This window comes from Pleurodeles waltl, chromosome 8 (assembly GCF_031143425.1).
Source record: "Pleurodeles waltl isolate 20211129_DDA chromosome 8, aPleWal1.hap1.20221129, whole genome shotgun sequence".
NCBI classification, from domain to species: Eukaryota; Metazoa; Chordata; class Amphibia; order Caudata; family Salamandridae; genus Pleurodeles; species Pleurodeles waltl.
The window spans coordinates 1,415,998,283-1,416,014,605 of NC_090447.1; the positions used below are offsets into that span (position 1 = coordinate 1,415,998,283).

At 44.2% G+C, this 16,323-nt stretch overlaps 1 protein-coding gene across 2 annotated transcripts in view; it reads left to right on the forward strand.

The window, feature by feature from the left end:
- Nucleotides 1-16,323, forward strand: part of MORC3 (MORC family CW-type zinc finger 3) — a 327,051-nt gene that overhangs the window by 71,764 nt on the left and 238,964 nt on the right. For both annotated transcript variants that reach the window (XM_069202531.1, XM_069202532.1), the window contains exon 3: nucleotides 3,555-3,687. In XM_069202531.1, coding sequence (XP_069058632.1) covers nucleotides 3,555-3,687 — 133 coding nt within the window. The remainder of the gene's footprint in view (nucleotides 1-3,554; nucleotides 3,688-16,323) is intronic.

Consider the following 16,323-nt stretch of genomic DNA (forward strand, 5'->3'; position numbering starts at 1 on the left):
CACCGGCACCTTTTTATTTACAAATTAAGCACTGCACGCAGGATACACATTATGACTTTTGTGTATATATGTAAAAAGGCCTGTAAGGGAATTGTTTGTTTTTTTATTTTTTTTGTGTGTTTTAAGTTCTTATAGGCACCAGCGCCAGCAACATGATCTCCCATGGAAAACGTCTGCCTCTTCTCAAAGAAACTGTACTACTAGAAAAAAAAAAGTCCTTCGCCTAACCCTTATATTGAACCGATAGGAGGTGCGGTAATGTCTAGATTATCAGACAGCTTCTCCAGTACTTAACAAGTGGACCCCAAACTAAGACTTGTGTGAACGCGTTTTTCTTTTTTTTTTTTTTTTTTTCATAACAGTACTTTTGAATGCCAAACATTTGTGAAATGAAGCAGGTTATATTCTCAACCAGTACTTGGCTATCAGTTGCTTGGTAGTAAGTAACACATTGCATGCATCTTTCCTAGTCCCTTCTGCTCTGCCATGTCAAGATGACAGCTTTGTATCTGCCCCAACAGCAGCTTGGAGGTAGCTATTAATACCTTCTGATTTTTGATGCCAAAAGTGTACCAGCCCTGGAGAGTTACAGAAAGATGACAAAAACATCTGTCGACATCCCAGGAGGCAGGATATGTCTGCTCCCCTTAGTGCTAAGCAGCTATAGAATTTTAAGTGGCATCCAATAAAGTTGATGGAGAGTGCGTAAAAGTTTCTTGATCAGATTTGCTGTATGCAAATTTGTTTGACTTGGTCACATCCAAGATTTCCATTCCTTTTTGCCCATTAATTCACTAAAATCAGTGCATCATTTTGTCAATAGGGTAGACTTTGATATTTGATCCACCTGTGACTAAATCCTATACCAAAAGGAAACTCATCATGCTGTTTGTCGGCTGTTTCAAAACAGCACACTAGTTCATGCTGCTGCTCTTAAAGTCCTAACCACTTCATTCTATTGAACTCATTCTTCAACTGCAAATACTTTAGAGAGAATAATTTACCCTAGGCAGAGCAGACAGTTTGACAAATGGTTTCAACTGACCTCTGTTAAACATCTTGTTGGCCTAAGTGAATCCTCCCCCCTTTAGTGGCCTATGGAGTTGGTCACTCTTAATATCCTCCAAAGTTGAGCTGGGACAGATGGTAAGCTATCATGAGAAAATGGGGCAAAAATGGATCTCCAGCTCCTGTCTTGACCAGAACCGTGCTGGAAAAAAACGCATGAGAGTCTTCAACATAACCCTTTTTTAGTTCATATCAGATTGAGCCTACAGTGAGCAGAGGTGGATGGTCCGAAGACCACTAGAGCGTTGTTGCTTTGTTGTTCATCTCAAATGCCTGAAAGCCCTCATGACCTTGTAGCTAAGTACGTAATAAACATGTTTACCTCTATCAACAAATCAAAAAAAATCCTTCAGCCCAGGTTATCCCTGAGGACTTGTCAGAGCACAATCTGTAATTTATCACTTGCCAAATACTGGATGGTGGCTACAAGGTTGGAAAACATGACAATGCTCTGATGTATAAATGATTGGATCTGCCTGTATACCAATTGTTGCGGCTGATTTTTATGGCCAAAAGATGGAATATTTTAATGGGTATGCAGTGCCTGAGCTAGCAGCTTGGGTAAGATATTAAATAACCGGGTCGAAAAGGGGCATCCCTCCCTGCTGGCATACCAGGGTAAAGTTTTCCTGCTTTCCATGACTCCCTGATCAGGACAGTGTAGATCAAATTCTCTGATTTGGAGCATCAAATGCTTGGATGAACCAGAAACTGCTGTTGGCTGACAACCGACAGCTGGTTCACATCCTCTTTCTAGGATTCTTGCTATCACCATGGAATCTGTGACTTTGCAAGTATTTTGGGACAGAAAGTGTTCATTCGACTGAACGTTACTCAAAAAAAATATGAATTTGATTTAGGTTGGCTTACTCTACATTTTCTAGTTAGGCACAACTGAATGGTGGGTTACCCTTGCATCTACTGACGACTTACCGATATAAGCAGGCCCTTTTGGTCAGAATGTAAATTCACCCTTTGAGCATGCGTAGCTGAGCACACCAGCGCAGTTGAAAGCGGTGATCATGCACATATATTCTGTGTTGGTGCCCTCTTTTAAGAGCTAGAGAATAGCTCGAGGACTAAGGTATACATGGTGCTGATTGTATTGTTTTAGGAGGAGGTGGTCTATCAGGTGTTCCTAGTACCTGTCCAAACTCTGATGAAAAACTGCACAGGCCCAACTACTTGTAGATTGGCAGAGGTTGTTCTATTTGCCAGGAACTGGAAGAGTGGAGCTTGTAGTGGATTCTGTTTCTGCACTTCACCTGCGTAGCTTTGCATGCCACATGGATGTCTATAAAGATTTGTTTAGGTTGTGTTCAGTTCATTGAAGGGGTGCACATGGAGCAGGTAATGTGTGCCTTGCTGATATATATTATTAGTTGTATTTTGGATTCAGCTGGGGATTTTTTGGAGACCTTACTGTCATATTAGTAGTAATCCTGTCTGAATGATGTGTTGCTCTGTTAGGCAAGAGGGAGACGTGCAAATATTAACCAGTGTTTTATGGTTGTGTTGTATGGATGTTCATTCGTTCTGTGTGGAATAGTGGAGCATTGTGTCTTTGGTGCGCATGGTAGCTGTGTATTTCCGCAGTGTGTGTATTGGATTTGATTAGTGTTAATTCATAAGTGACTTAATGGTTTACAGATGTTTTTGGTGTCTATGTGTAATGGTCCAAGTGTTTCATAAGAAACTTTAGGAATGATTATCTAATTGTGTCTCCTGTTTTACTCCTGCCCGAATGGAACAGTTGTCTGTTGGTCTGTCTTTACTCAGTAACTTATTTGATTGCTGCCCAGATGAGTATTTTTTACTGGATGCATTAACATATTTTAATGTGTTTTATATGGCCGTGTGAAGTTCCCCAAATAATAACACTGTTAATCTTGACTTTGGAAAGCATTATTTTGTTCCATTTATATAAATTTTTTTCAGAACTGATTTGGTTGCTCAGTGTATGGCAAAATTATTTAAAAAAAAAAGTTTACAATATTTGTGATGTGTGCCTCTGTCAGTTCATTCTTGGCTTTTTAACTTTTTGCTTGTCACGTGGAAAATTCAATATTGATCCACGTATCACAACTTCGGGAGAATAGAAAAATACATCCCTCCTTCATTTTCTAAACTTAACATGATGAACTGCACATCTGGAATTTGTGTGGCTATAAGTAATTTGGTAGACGTTGGCTAAACATTGAGGATACACTTTTTACTTCCTGTTGGGAGGTCAAAGCCCCTTAGCTATACTGGAGATCTCACACCAATATATTTGTGTGCATGTTTACTATTTATGTGCATTTATAATATTTATTTCTGGATTTAAATATATCCGTTCCTTCAGAATAAAAAATGAGTTAGAAGCAAGAAGTTTCCTTTTGGGCACCATGTGTAATATGCATTAATAGATTTCTCCCTCATGCTGAGCATCGGAGATTAAAGCTTTCAAGAAATGTAACTATATTAAAAATAACTTTATTTTTCAGATAATGCATATGATCCAGATGTTAATGCAAAACAAATATGGATTGATAAAACAGTCATAAGGCATAATATGTGCATGACCTTCACAGATAACGGAAGTGGCATGACTCAAGATAAATTGCACAAAATGCTTAGGTGAGTACCATGCACTGAATTCAGATTATTTCTCCATCTGCTTTGTGTGCGGGCTACATCTATACCTATATACCTAGACCACATATCAGCTATAGGCCTCTTATAAGCAAGCAAACAGTGTGTGTTGTGTGTGTAGTATGATAATGTTTATTACACTTCTGCATAGTGGGCAATTGCTAAGTCTCCAAGGTCCATATGTACCAACGCATTTTCCCATAGACACAGAATGGGTAAAACCCTTTGATACACCTGGCCCCAAGTCTTGATGTAATGGCTCGCTGACCCAACTTCTGCAGCTTCCTACAGGTTTTTGCTGATTTCTGCTCCTCTAGCATGAGCGCCTACATGAGTTTAAATTAAGCTGAACACCCCAGCTCTTCTCTGCTGACTCGAGGGTTAGTATTTTCCCAGAACACCTCTTTATAAGAAGCTGCAAGCCTCTCTCTTTTTAAATGCTGAACTGGTTGTGGTACACCCTAATGGTTTAAGGATTACTGCTGCTACACTAGTCTTCACCTAGTAACTCTATCATCCTATCAACAGACTTGCTCAAGCTCAGTAGATGTTTTGAGTGTAAGTAGGCATAACCCTGGAACACCTGCCAGTAAGGAGAACCATCCTGAGCAGGCTTTGTTTCCGGTGTTTAATGCAATTCACTGTCCTAGTACAGAGGAAGGATACCTCTTTAGTAATCCGGTAAGACTACTAAGGAACTGAAGCCTTCAATGCTTGGTACACCTATAGACATCAAACCATAGCTAAGCATTACTTAAGTGTTAAAATTACAGCTTTAAAAAAACAAAAACAAAAACACCGGTCTAAAACTTATTCTGTGGTATGTACTCTATCAGACTGCAATCTTCACCAGATATGTTTGCATTCCTTCTGTTATCTAGAGCATTGTCACTCCCTGCACTGTTAACATTGACATGTGCCTATCTGACAAAAGATGTGTTTCTCACTAGCTTCCCACTAATATTTCTGATGGACATTTCTGATTGCAGGTCTCTCACCTTTTATAATCTCTCCAGGCACCGGACTGGATGTGGAAGCTTTAAAGGGCATTGCTCCTGTGCACCAGTAGGTAGCATTGTGCGGCTCCCCATCAACTTCATTCCACCCCAGAGTGACTAAGGGAGTGACCTAAAAGCACCACCTATGTGCGCTAATCTCCGTTCCTTTCTGTCTGTGCTTTCGTTAGCAGATCTGGAGCTTCGCTTACCCTCCTTCTCATCGTTGATGAGTGTTTTACTTCAAAAACACTTTTCAAACCCAAACTATCAGTGTGCGAAAGAACTAAATTAATCCAGAGACTTCAGGGTTCACACCTGCATGATTTAGACCTTGTCTGGATTGTTACAAACAAATGTCTGTGACTGACCATCCTGAGGTTTACCTGTGGTGTTAGGGTTCGGGGCACAGCTCTGGGTCGTACAAGGTGTGCGCCGTCATGAACCCAAAGGGGATCTGGTATTGTGAAGCAAAGCTGCTTAACACCGAAAATTGGAACAAGAAACCATTCAAGTCCTGCTGAAAGATGAAGGCGCAGATCTCTTCCTGCTGTTTATGCCATTCCCACATCAGGTCCTTTTCACTGTAGAAATCTTTGGGTAAGTCAGAGGCAGAGTGGAAACTTAAGCAGGCCATGTGGGACTTGTCCCCTTAATGCCACTATCCACCGGAGAAGTTGCAAGGGTGTTAAAATGACACACTGTCTCACTCCCAAATGCAGATTCCGCAATTAATCCCAAAGTCCCCTAGGCCACTGACATTTGCAGCAGAGGAAGGCTATAGTGTGAATCTTTGGCACTCTGTCTTATCCCTCCGCACAGCCTTTGAGCCTCAAGGATGCACGGAGGCCACCAATCTGGTTAGTATGGGCTGATCAGTCCTCAGTGTCGTCTTTGCCTCCTGAACTTGTCTCGGGATCTGCCCTCGTTTTGGGGTAGATTTCCATTCTAGTGACAAAATATACGCCAGCTCCTTCAACATCGTTCCTGGCCATCTGCGCCAAAAGCCACACTGGTTCCTTCAACAGTGATGCCGGGTAACTCATTGTCCATTCTGGTGTCCGATTCAGAGTTGAACTCGTCTTGGCTGGGGTTTCCTCCCAAACTCCCACAGACTCAGTCTTTGTCTCTTGAACATGGGTGGATGATCCAACGATCTCAGGAGCATTGCCGTTTATTGTTCACCTCAAACACTTGAAAGCTCTAGTGACCATGTAGATAAATACCTACTAGACATGTTTACCTCTATCACCAAGTCTGACAAAAATCTTTCCTGAGGTCTTGTCTGAGTACATGGTGTAATTCGCCACAAAAACAGGAATGGTGGCTGCAAGGTTGGGATACATTATAGATCTGATATATAAATCATTATTAGATCTACATGTAGACCAATTTTATGCCTTTATTTTAGTGGATAGATGGAGTATTTTAATGGGTATGCATTGCCTTAGCTTGCAGCTGCGAAAAAATATTAAATAACAGGATCAATAAGGGCATGCCCTACCTGCTGGTACACTGTTTAAAATGTCCTGCTTTCTGTGTGTATGTATCTCTAAACTAATTCCACTTTTCCCCTTCATGTCCCTGTGCTTCTCATTCCTGTCTCTTTGAACAGGACAGTTAACATCCTCTAAGTTTTCTAGGATGCTTGCTATATCACCTTGGCATCTGTGACACTGCAAGTATTATGGTATGTTTTGTGACTAGTGGTCTGAACGTTACTCAAAATAATATGCATTTGTTTGAGGTTGGCTCCCTGGAACACCTTCCAGTAGGTGGAACCATTCTGATCAGGTTTTGTTTCTGGTGTTTAAAGTAATTCACTGACAAAGTACGGAAGGAGATATAGCTCTTGAGCAGCCCATTTGGCTTTTGAAGTAAGGCTACTTTCTTCACCTTAGCGGCACCTACCTGTCCTCTCTCTACTGCGTTTCTACCTCCTGCTGCTGTCTTTTTAAAAGAGAAAGCTCTTGTTATGGAGCCATTTCAGTGATGCCTGTGGGCACGTTATTTTAGCAACTAGTCCTGGTGCTGGTGCCCTTTAACCTAATAACGTTTTATTTTATTTTATTCTTTTAGAATCGGCCACATGTGTGGTGATGCTTTATTTTCCTTAATCTTGCTGTACTTTAGCCTATTAAAGCATTTACATGTCTTAGCACAACACTCTGTGCTTTTTTCAAGGCTGCAACCAAAATAGGATTGTCGGCACAAGTGGTATACTGCATCTCTAACGTTTTACAGAAACATAAGTATTTTTGTGTGGGGACACTTTTTTCAGAACGTCGGCTGTTTTTATAATAAAAACAGTTATCTGTCCCGTGCACGTTAGAGGGATGATCCATCCAGATGACCATGACCGCATGCTGTCTGACTTTGTCCCAGCTGCTTGCTGCTCTTTCCCTGACCTACAAGGGGATGGTGTCTCTATAGACAGCAGGCTTCTCTACTACTGTCCTACTCAGGTATGCGGGGGATGATGTCTTCCCAGGGGAATCCTGAAGAGCAGATTAGGGCTTATCCTGCTGTGCTGTAATATAGAACATTAGTGGCGTAGGTAGGAATCATACATCTTGCATAGTGACCGTGTGGTGGAACCTTTCTTGTTGTTTGACTTTCTTTGCCACCATTTTGCTTCTACTATATTTCAACACCCTAATTATTGCATTTTGTGTTATTTTATCTAAGACGCAGCTGGTTCAGTAAGCCTTATTAACCTTTTCCTGCCTCTGTTTATCTTTGCATGTGTGAGACAAATGGAACTGGGAGAAAAATGATGAGATCTGATCTGCCACAATTTCCCTGAGAAGGCACTATGTCATGCGCCCGGTTGTTCACAAATCATCCCTGCTCTTGGGCAGAGATGAGGTGCTGATAGCTGTCCGGAAACGGATTAGGCTGACAGTTGTCGATGGTGTGGGATTGGACTCAGTTCCCCACAACTCAGGTGATGCTGCCACCCAAATGCAGCAGCCTTGTTGTTACAATGAGAGCAAATGTGACCCTCTCTTCTGCCTGGCTATGCTACAGAAGGTGGTTCTGCTGCTGCATCTGGAGACCCCTGAATTGCTAGTTAGGCTGGGCAAAGTACTGCCAGATTGCCTCATTAGCAGAATCTGAATTGATGTTGCGGACAACCCTGCTTCATGACCTGGCCCTTTTTCAAGCAAGACTACTAAACAGCAGAAGACTGCAAAGATTGCTATGCTTTCTTCTCTTTAAGGGTATCCAAGCATTACTGGAAAGTGTTAATTTAACAGGTCATCAAAAAAAAGGCCTGTCTCAAAATTATTCTGTGGTACATACTCTTATCAGACTGCAATATTCACTAAATGCCTGATTCTTAGCCGATCTTATCTTGGCAGAGGTCGTGTCAATGGTCCTTCTCAGTTTATTTTGACAAGATGCTACTTTTACAATCTAGCAGCCATCCCCCCCCCCCCCCCCCCCCCCACCCTCACAGTTCTGTACCACCCTTTTGGCTCCAGCTCGGATCAAAGCTATCCAGCATTCAAAGATGTCCTTGGGGATGATTTACCCTCAGAATATGGAACCAATCTATACATGGATTCACAGGGGTCCAGTAGTTTGGAAATATCCCCTGAAAATGTGTTGGTTCACCTCCACCCCCTGTGGGGACAGGCAACAGAAGACATGGTTTCTTTCATTGTGGTGATAAAACATGCAGCTTCCTTATGCCGAAGGTAAGACACATGTATTTACTGAGGCTTTGCAGCCTGGATAGCCTTCCTCTAAACCTTTACTACCATTCAATGAGTTCCTGACCAACACGTTAATGAGCACCTGGTCTAAGTCTTGTTCTTGCCCACTGGTGAACAGACAGGTAGTGATTCTACAGACAGATGCCAGATGACCCTTATACTGTACTAGAAAGTCTGATGGTACAAGATTCTACCACCAGACTACCACCAGTTCATTCACTAGTCCTCCTACAGCCCTTCTCCCCCACTCTTCCCTACTCTCCGACAGAGTTGAAAAGAATTTAGGTATTCGGCCAGCCTAGTCCTGAGGGCGGTCAGTGCAAGCTTCCTTGCTGGTGCGATATTCACACGCTCTTGGGACATGGTCAATGAAATCTTTCCGACTGTCCCCGAAGAATGAGGCCTCCCTTCTCAAACGAACCAAGGAAAGGATGTGGCCAAATATGTATTTAGATCTAGCTTAGATACTGCTGATTGGTTGGGCCGAGCAGTTGGCATTTGTGTGATACTTTGGCACACTGAGATGTCATCCATAGGATTTTCGTGGAATGTGCTGTCATCCCTTATGACTATGCCTTTTGACAGATCTCACCTATTTGGAGAAATGTCTCGTACTGCCTTAGAACGATTAAAAAAGAGGCAGGCCATAGTGCATTCCTGGGCCCTCTCACTTCCTGCTAGACAGTTTCCTCAGAAGTTTCGCCCCTTTAAGGGATATTCTATAGGTTTGCCATACAGGCAAAGTCAAGGTCCCCTGCCTCGCAGCGGACACCCTGGTCATTTCGAAATCTGGGACTAGGATCAAGCAGCTTAGGCCATCAGGGGAAGTGACCTTCTCAGTCCCCTAATCCTTTGCCATCAGCTTCAAATCTGGTTTAGTTTGCTCTTAGTGGTGCATGACCACCCTCTGTGAGGCAGGGTCAGACTTTTCCTCTAAGGCTGGCAAAATATAACATCCAACATATGGGTCCTTCAGATCGTTCAATGTGGCTATGCCCTGCCATTCCTTTACTTCCATTCAGGTCCAGTCAGCTTTCAGAGGAGTACCAGTCTATCTTGTTGCAAGAACTGGTCAAAGGGGTCATGGGGAGGAGACCAGCCTTTGAAATAGGGACAGAGACCTTCACCCTATTTTGGATCTCAACACTCTGAATGTGGTGTATGTGGTCTGTGCAGTGGGATCCGAAGTCTCCGTCGCCTGTCACCAAGGGAACCGGTCTCGTTCCATTAAGGTTTCTGAGGAGCCTACAGAAGTCCTGCAGTAGTAGCTACTGTACCAGTAGCAGACCCCTCCTCCTACCCCACCCATAGTTGATGGTGGTGATGATGGTGGTGATGTATATATCTGTGCTGGGCAGGGGAGGTCATCTGGGAGAGGTGAAGATCAGAGTCTGGCAGAAACCCAACTTCACATCAATCTCTTGAAGTTGTGGTTCAGTTGCCTGTTAAAAGCCATCCTACTGTCAATCAAAGGGAGGTTGGTACAGGTCCTTTCAGACAATGCCAGAGCCATGTGGCACTGCAACAAGCAGGGCAGTGTTGGGTTCTTGTCCTGGAAGTGGCTAGGGAGTCAGGGTATCCCCTAGATTGTAAGCCACCTGGCTAGATCTTTAAACGCCAGGACGGACAAGCTCAACTGGTGCCACCTGGTGGATCACCATGTCTGTTGCATCCTGAGGTGGTGCAAGGCATCATTTAACAGTGGGACCCGGCTGGATCTTTTCACCACTGTTGAAAGTGCTGTGTCAATGCTTTTGCATACTGGAGTTTCAAAGAAGGCTCTCTTAAGGGTCATGTTCCAGTTAGCTTAGAGGATGGAGTCCGGCGTGCCTGTCTTTCCCTGGCCTGAGGTGTGGAAAAAATTAGGAACTACCAAGCCGGAATCAGCCTGGTGGCTTTAGAATGATGCAGGAGAGGGTGGTACCTGGAATGGCTGGGCTTGAGTGTCAGTCCCCCTACCAGGCTACCAGTTCAAGAGGATCTTCTGTTGCTGCAGCAGGACAGGGTTCTACACCTGAGCCTGAACCTGCACAATCTATACCTCTATGTTTGGAAATTATGTGGCGGCATATAGACTGCTGCGGTCGTACTCCTGAAGTTAATATTTTTCTTTCCGGCCAGTTGGCCATCTACAGAAATTAGTGTTCACTGGGCGCTGGGACAAGTTATAGCTTGATTCGGCACCTGTAAGACTAGCCTGCTGCAAGCTAAGCTATCTGCACTGTTGTTTTGGGGATTGGCCCAGCCTTAGTCTAGTTAAAACAAACCGGTGCTGCATGCTGGTGACTAAGGAAAGATAGCCAAACCTACCTGCATCCATTGAGTAAGACAAGTAAAGGCCAACAGTGGTTTTAGTCGATTCAATTAGCTTCCTATCGTCCGCCTTATATTGCATAAAAGTATCCTTAATACATTTTTTAGATAGTGACAGCACATCCTCTGGTTTAGGATTTATAGATCTATTATTATAAATAGATTTAAAAGAGGAATCAATAAAAGCTAGCCTTGGTGTACACATGACATTATCCAATTTCATACAGTCTAATATGAGGTCTTTTGTCAAACCAGTGGCTTCTTTGGACCTTATGCTGTGCCATAAAAGCAGAGGTCTCACCTGTAGCACATCTTCCAAATATTGCATGCCCATTTCTTGATGTGTGATCCAGTTGGAGGCTTAAGTGGGTAAACATAGCATGCATTTTAGAAAACACTTCTCTAATTGTAGGGGAGCGCTTTTAGTGTAACTCCACACCCCTGCACCATATTCTACCGTAGAAACAACTCTAGCCCTGTAAATGTTCAACATAGTGCCTATGGGCGACTCCCTAGTTTACTGGCAAATCTGAATATAGCACCTGAGTTTCTTCTTAGTTTGTTCCGGCCTGAACAAACCAGCTGGACCCACTGCCCATTACTAGAGAACAAAACCCCCAGATAGTTAAAGCAATTGACAGTACTAATTTCCATTTTCTGAATGTAGAAACTTCTACATTTCTTTACTTTCGTGCCACATGCCATAGTAAATGTTTTGGATTTGTTAATTATCATACCCCTTGGTGACATGAACTGTTCAAATCCGCACATTAACTTCTGGAGCCCCATGGGTGTTCTGGAGATCAGGACAACATCTGCATAAAGTAGGTCAGGCACAGGGCGTCCAGCCACATACGGGGGATCAGCCTTTAGAACCCGCAAATGTTTATCAACCGCATTAATAAATAGGGAGAACAATAACAGGGCAAGGACGCAACCTTGACGGATACCTCTTCCTATCTTGAAAGAGGTGGTGCATTCTCCCAGTTGCCCGAAGCGGACTTTAAATGTCAAATCTCTATGTAGGAAAGCCAAAAAATTGATGATCTACCTTGGGGCACCCATCTCTAATAATGTAGGCCAAAGGAGTGCATGTGCCACTATATTGAATGCAGAACTGAGGTCTGCAAAACATAGATATAGAGATCCTTTTTTGGCCTTGGTATACTTCTCTATAATTTGGTCTAGGTTAACACATTGTTCTACGGTACCTAGTCCTTTCCTAAAACCAAGCTAGAGGTAGGGTCTCCCAGATTTACCGTACATTGATCATTAATGCCCCGTGCATGCTAGACCACCTTAGAGCTTATTGAGGGCGATGGATAGCTCCCCTGGAGGATGATGATTGGCGAGATGCCCTTATGGGTGCCTAGGACCATCACCATATCTTCTAAACTGCGCTTGATTCAAACATTCTATTTGTATAGTGCCTATCTCGCTCCAGCTAGACTGCATTACGCAGGCTTCCTCTCTCAACCAACCTGCCCACACTGCAGTGTAGTCCCCGTTGACTACTATGGTTTGGATGTGTCCTGAGGTCCAGAGATTCTGGATAGCAGTGGCAGGGGAATTATCTGCACTGGTGGGGTGGAAGATTCCCCTTTCCTCTTTTGATGCTTTCATTGGGCGCCCTTAAGGGCTCTGGGGGTACCAGGGCTGACAGGATATTCCTGGGAACAGCATTAATGGTTGCCAAGCAGTACATATCCGATCGGAGAACCCCCACACCTCCTACCATAGCCCAGTGGCACCTCTGGGTAAGAGTGTGAATTGGTGTTCCCAACAAGAGAAGCCGGTCTGTGAAGCCTGCAGTTTCCCCAGGAAGAACAACCTGGTCTGGGGGAAATGACTTGGTCAATTGTCTTGAGGGGGAGAAATGTAGTGATTACGTGGCTGTGGTTATGTGTCAGTTTACTGTGCCTATTGTACGCGACTGCTGTGTCGGTCTCCTTGATATGTCACATATGTCTTATTTTCCTTGCTGCAAAACTCAAAAGTTGGTTATCAAAAAAAAAAAAGCAAGGAAAGATATTAAAGGCACAGGCGTTGGCACTAGAGAATAGGTTTACTTAAAGTATGGCCGGGTGATAGTCAGCCATGTAGGACTGACTGTCTCAATTGGCTGCATGCAGGCAGCTGTTTTTTATAGTCACAAAAAATGCTCACTTGAGTTAGATATTATCTTAAAAAACAATAACAAGTGATGGAACAAGTTAATGATATATTTCCACGTAAACACCACACCACCTGCATCCTTGAACTCGTGTCCTCTCCCCTTATCGTAAGCCTAACAGAGCTTTGATGAAACGTCAACCTTTAACCTCTCTGAGTGTGTTTGTTCTGCTGTTATCAGGTTTTCTTACCTGACTCTGGAGACTCTTGACTAAAGTTACCTTTGACCACATATTTACTAAGTCACTGTCTCAGCTAACAATGGTGATGGAATATGTGCTGTGATTGTAAACTCTTCAAGGCTTGTTAAACGTTTTCCCATTTAACTGAAACTTGCTGAGCTGTGTTTTGCTTTCTGATGAGCTCTCACCTATTTTGTGTCCTTGTGTCACATGGGTCTGCATTGTTCTTTGGTTACATAGTTTCATAGTGCGTTCTGCTGATAGCAGTGGTGGTGGTTTTTTTGTTTGAGGTTTCTTCACATTTTTATATTTTCCTAAACGTGTTTTTTTTTTTTTTTTTTTTTTTTAAAGTTGTTTATACAACTCAACCCCCCCGCCCCCCCAAAAAAAGTAAAACAGGTCCTTCTGATGGATACAACTACCTGTGGATTCCTCACCTAATGAATTCTCCCCATGCGTAGCATTCGCCTGAAACTTCTCTCTAGCTCTGTATGTAGGCGAGGACGTCACAATTGCCCGACTCCACGCCGCAGCCTGATGTCATCGTGGCAATAAGAGGCCCTCGCCGACGTCAGTTCCCTTTTTTTCCGTGCCGTCGATAACGGTTACTTTTCTAGCTACCTGTATCGTTCGCTCTTCGGAAGGGATACTTTGTGTTTTTGTCGACATGTCGGCTCCAAAGAAGTCCGGTTTTAAACCCTGCAGAGAATGCGGAGGTCGGATGTCGGTGACTGATCCCCACAACGACTGCCTTTGGTGCCTTAGTTCAGATCATGACGTCCAGGAATGTGGTTCATGCCAAGAGATGAATCCGAAGGCCTTGAAGGAACGTGAGGCTAAGCTGTTCTTAGCCAAGTCGAAGAAAGAGAGAAAGCGGCACCATGGATCGTCTTCGGGGAAGTCGAGTCACAAGAAACGGCGTCATCGTGACTCTAGGCGTCGGTCCAGAAGCCAGTCGGAGTCGAGGTCTCCGTCGACTCGATGCCGTAAGTCTTGGGAAGTCAGCCCGACGGTGTCTCTACAACTAGTGACTCCGTAGACGTCCCCGGCGCCGTCGGTCTTTGAGGTTGTGGAGCCTCAAAGTCAATAGGCTTCTCTGGCGCATCCAGGCACGCAGGAGTCAAGTCCGACGCTGGCCCCGGCTCCTCAGGGCTATCATATGTTTCCGGAGACGGATCCGGCTTTTCTAAATGCCATGTTTGACATATTCCAGAATATGGCTCCGGGAGGTGGTGCGTTGGCTGGCCCCACTGGTCCCCTGGCATTCAATCTGGGCGTTCCGGCTCCGTACAGGCCAACGCCGTTTATGCCATTCTGTCCGGCAGGAGATTCCGGCAGCGCAGCCATCAACGTTGAGAGAGAGTCCTTCGACGCCGTTGTCGGATTCTGAGAACAACTTTGGATTCATATTTCTAACAAAAAACAACGAACAATAAAAAGAAAAAGCCTTGATAAAGTCCTCTTAGGACGAAACACGTGTCGGCTGAATTTGGATGAATTTGACAATCCTTTTTTCCTATTGGATGAAGACAAATCCTTCCGCTTCAAAATCATCAGAGTGGATAATTTCCACCTTTGTAAACAATTTGTTGGACTTTGTACAAATATATTAAGGGATGAACCGCTCTGTTCTTGATTTGAATACACAATTGTTTAACTTTTTGGGAATTTTTTTTATGTATTGATAGGTTATTTGTTATGGTACTTTAGTTATTTTGTAAATTTTGGAAAACAGCAATTTTCTGCTATATATTAAAAGTAATGTTTTTGATTTACTAATTAATTTTCCTTTGTTTTCCAATTTTTAAATTGTCACACATTGTACAGATACCACATCTGGCTATAATCACATCATTAAGGTTCTCTTACACAATTCAGTGGGACATGACCACCTTAGCACTGATAACAGAATGATACTATTCTATGTGTGCTCCATTCTCAATTTGTTTAAATTTAGCCGTTGTCGGATGAGATGGAGCCTCAAAGCTGGATGGCGTCGTCGGTTGCAGGGCCTTTATCCATGGCGCCGATTGATCCATCTTTCGGGAGGATCCGGAGATCCTGTCATGACGCCTTCTCAGCGCCATTCACCGACATCGTTGCACTCCATGTCGATGCCGGGGTTGGAGGCCAAGTTGAGATTCAGAAGGAAGGTCTCAGGTTGCTGGAGGAAAGGGAATACCAGCAGCACATCCTTGAGAAGGGGGAGATTCCTGATCCCCAGAGTGAGTTTCCAGGATTGCATACGGCCAGTGGACTTGATACTTCCCCAGAATGGTATCTGGCCTCCCCAGGGGAGTATGCAGAGGAGGCAGCCACCTTTCACTCCATCATCAGGAAGGCTGCAAATTTCTTGCAACTTTCCTTGCCTACAGCTCAGGTTAAAGCCAACCTTCCGACAGAAGTACTGCACCCTGCTGCAGCCATTGCGGATCCTCTTTTGCCATTTAATGAGGCTCTTATGGAGCCAACAGAAGAGGTGTGGAAGAAGCCTGTCCCCTCGTCTGCTGTGAGCAGGTCGGTGGCCAGACGATATAGGTCTGCACCTGGAGACCCTGAGGTTTTGTCTAAGCATCAGTCTCCAGAGAGTCTGGTCGTACATGCATCATGTTCTTCGCGGTCTGCTCCTGGCTCTTTTCCGGGAGTTCATCTGAACGGGAGTCCAAGCTTATGGAACAGTCGGCCAAGAAAGTTTTTTTCATCGTGTAGCATGGCGTTAAAATCTGCCAATGCTACCTGCATTCTTGGCAGGTACATACACGCAATAATGAACGCAGCGAAGACAGTTTTACCAGACATGCCCCAGGCCTTGATGGCCTACTTTCGGATGCCCAGACATCGGCTACGCAAGTCATTCAGTCAGGGCTGGATACTACGGACTCTGTTGCAAGAGCCATGGGGACCTCTGTTGCCACCAGGTACCATGCTTGGTTACGCACTTCTGGATTTTCTTCAGACGTTCAGGCCACGTTGTTGGACTTGCCTTTTGATGGGGCAAAATTGTTTGGATCTAAAGCGGACTCTGCGCTATAGCGCTTTAAGGAGTGTAGGGCCACTGCTACGTCCTTGGGCCTGCAGGCTGTTTCGACCCCATTTCGCTCGTTTAGGCGGCTGCGGGTGTTTGGAAGAGGAGATTCCTTTCGTGGGAGATCGCAGCAGTCTTCGAGCCTCCCTTATGGATCATTTAAGGGGCTGGGAAGGGTCTGCACTAGAGGGGCCACCCAGCAGCAGCACTCT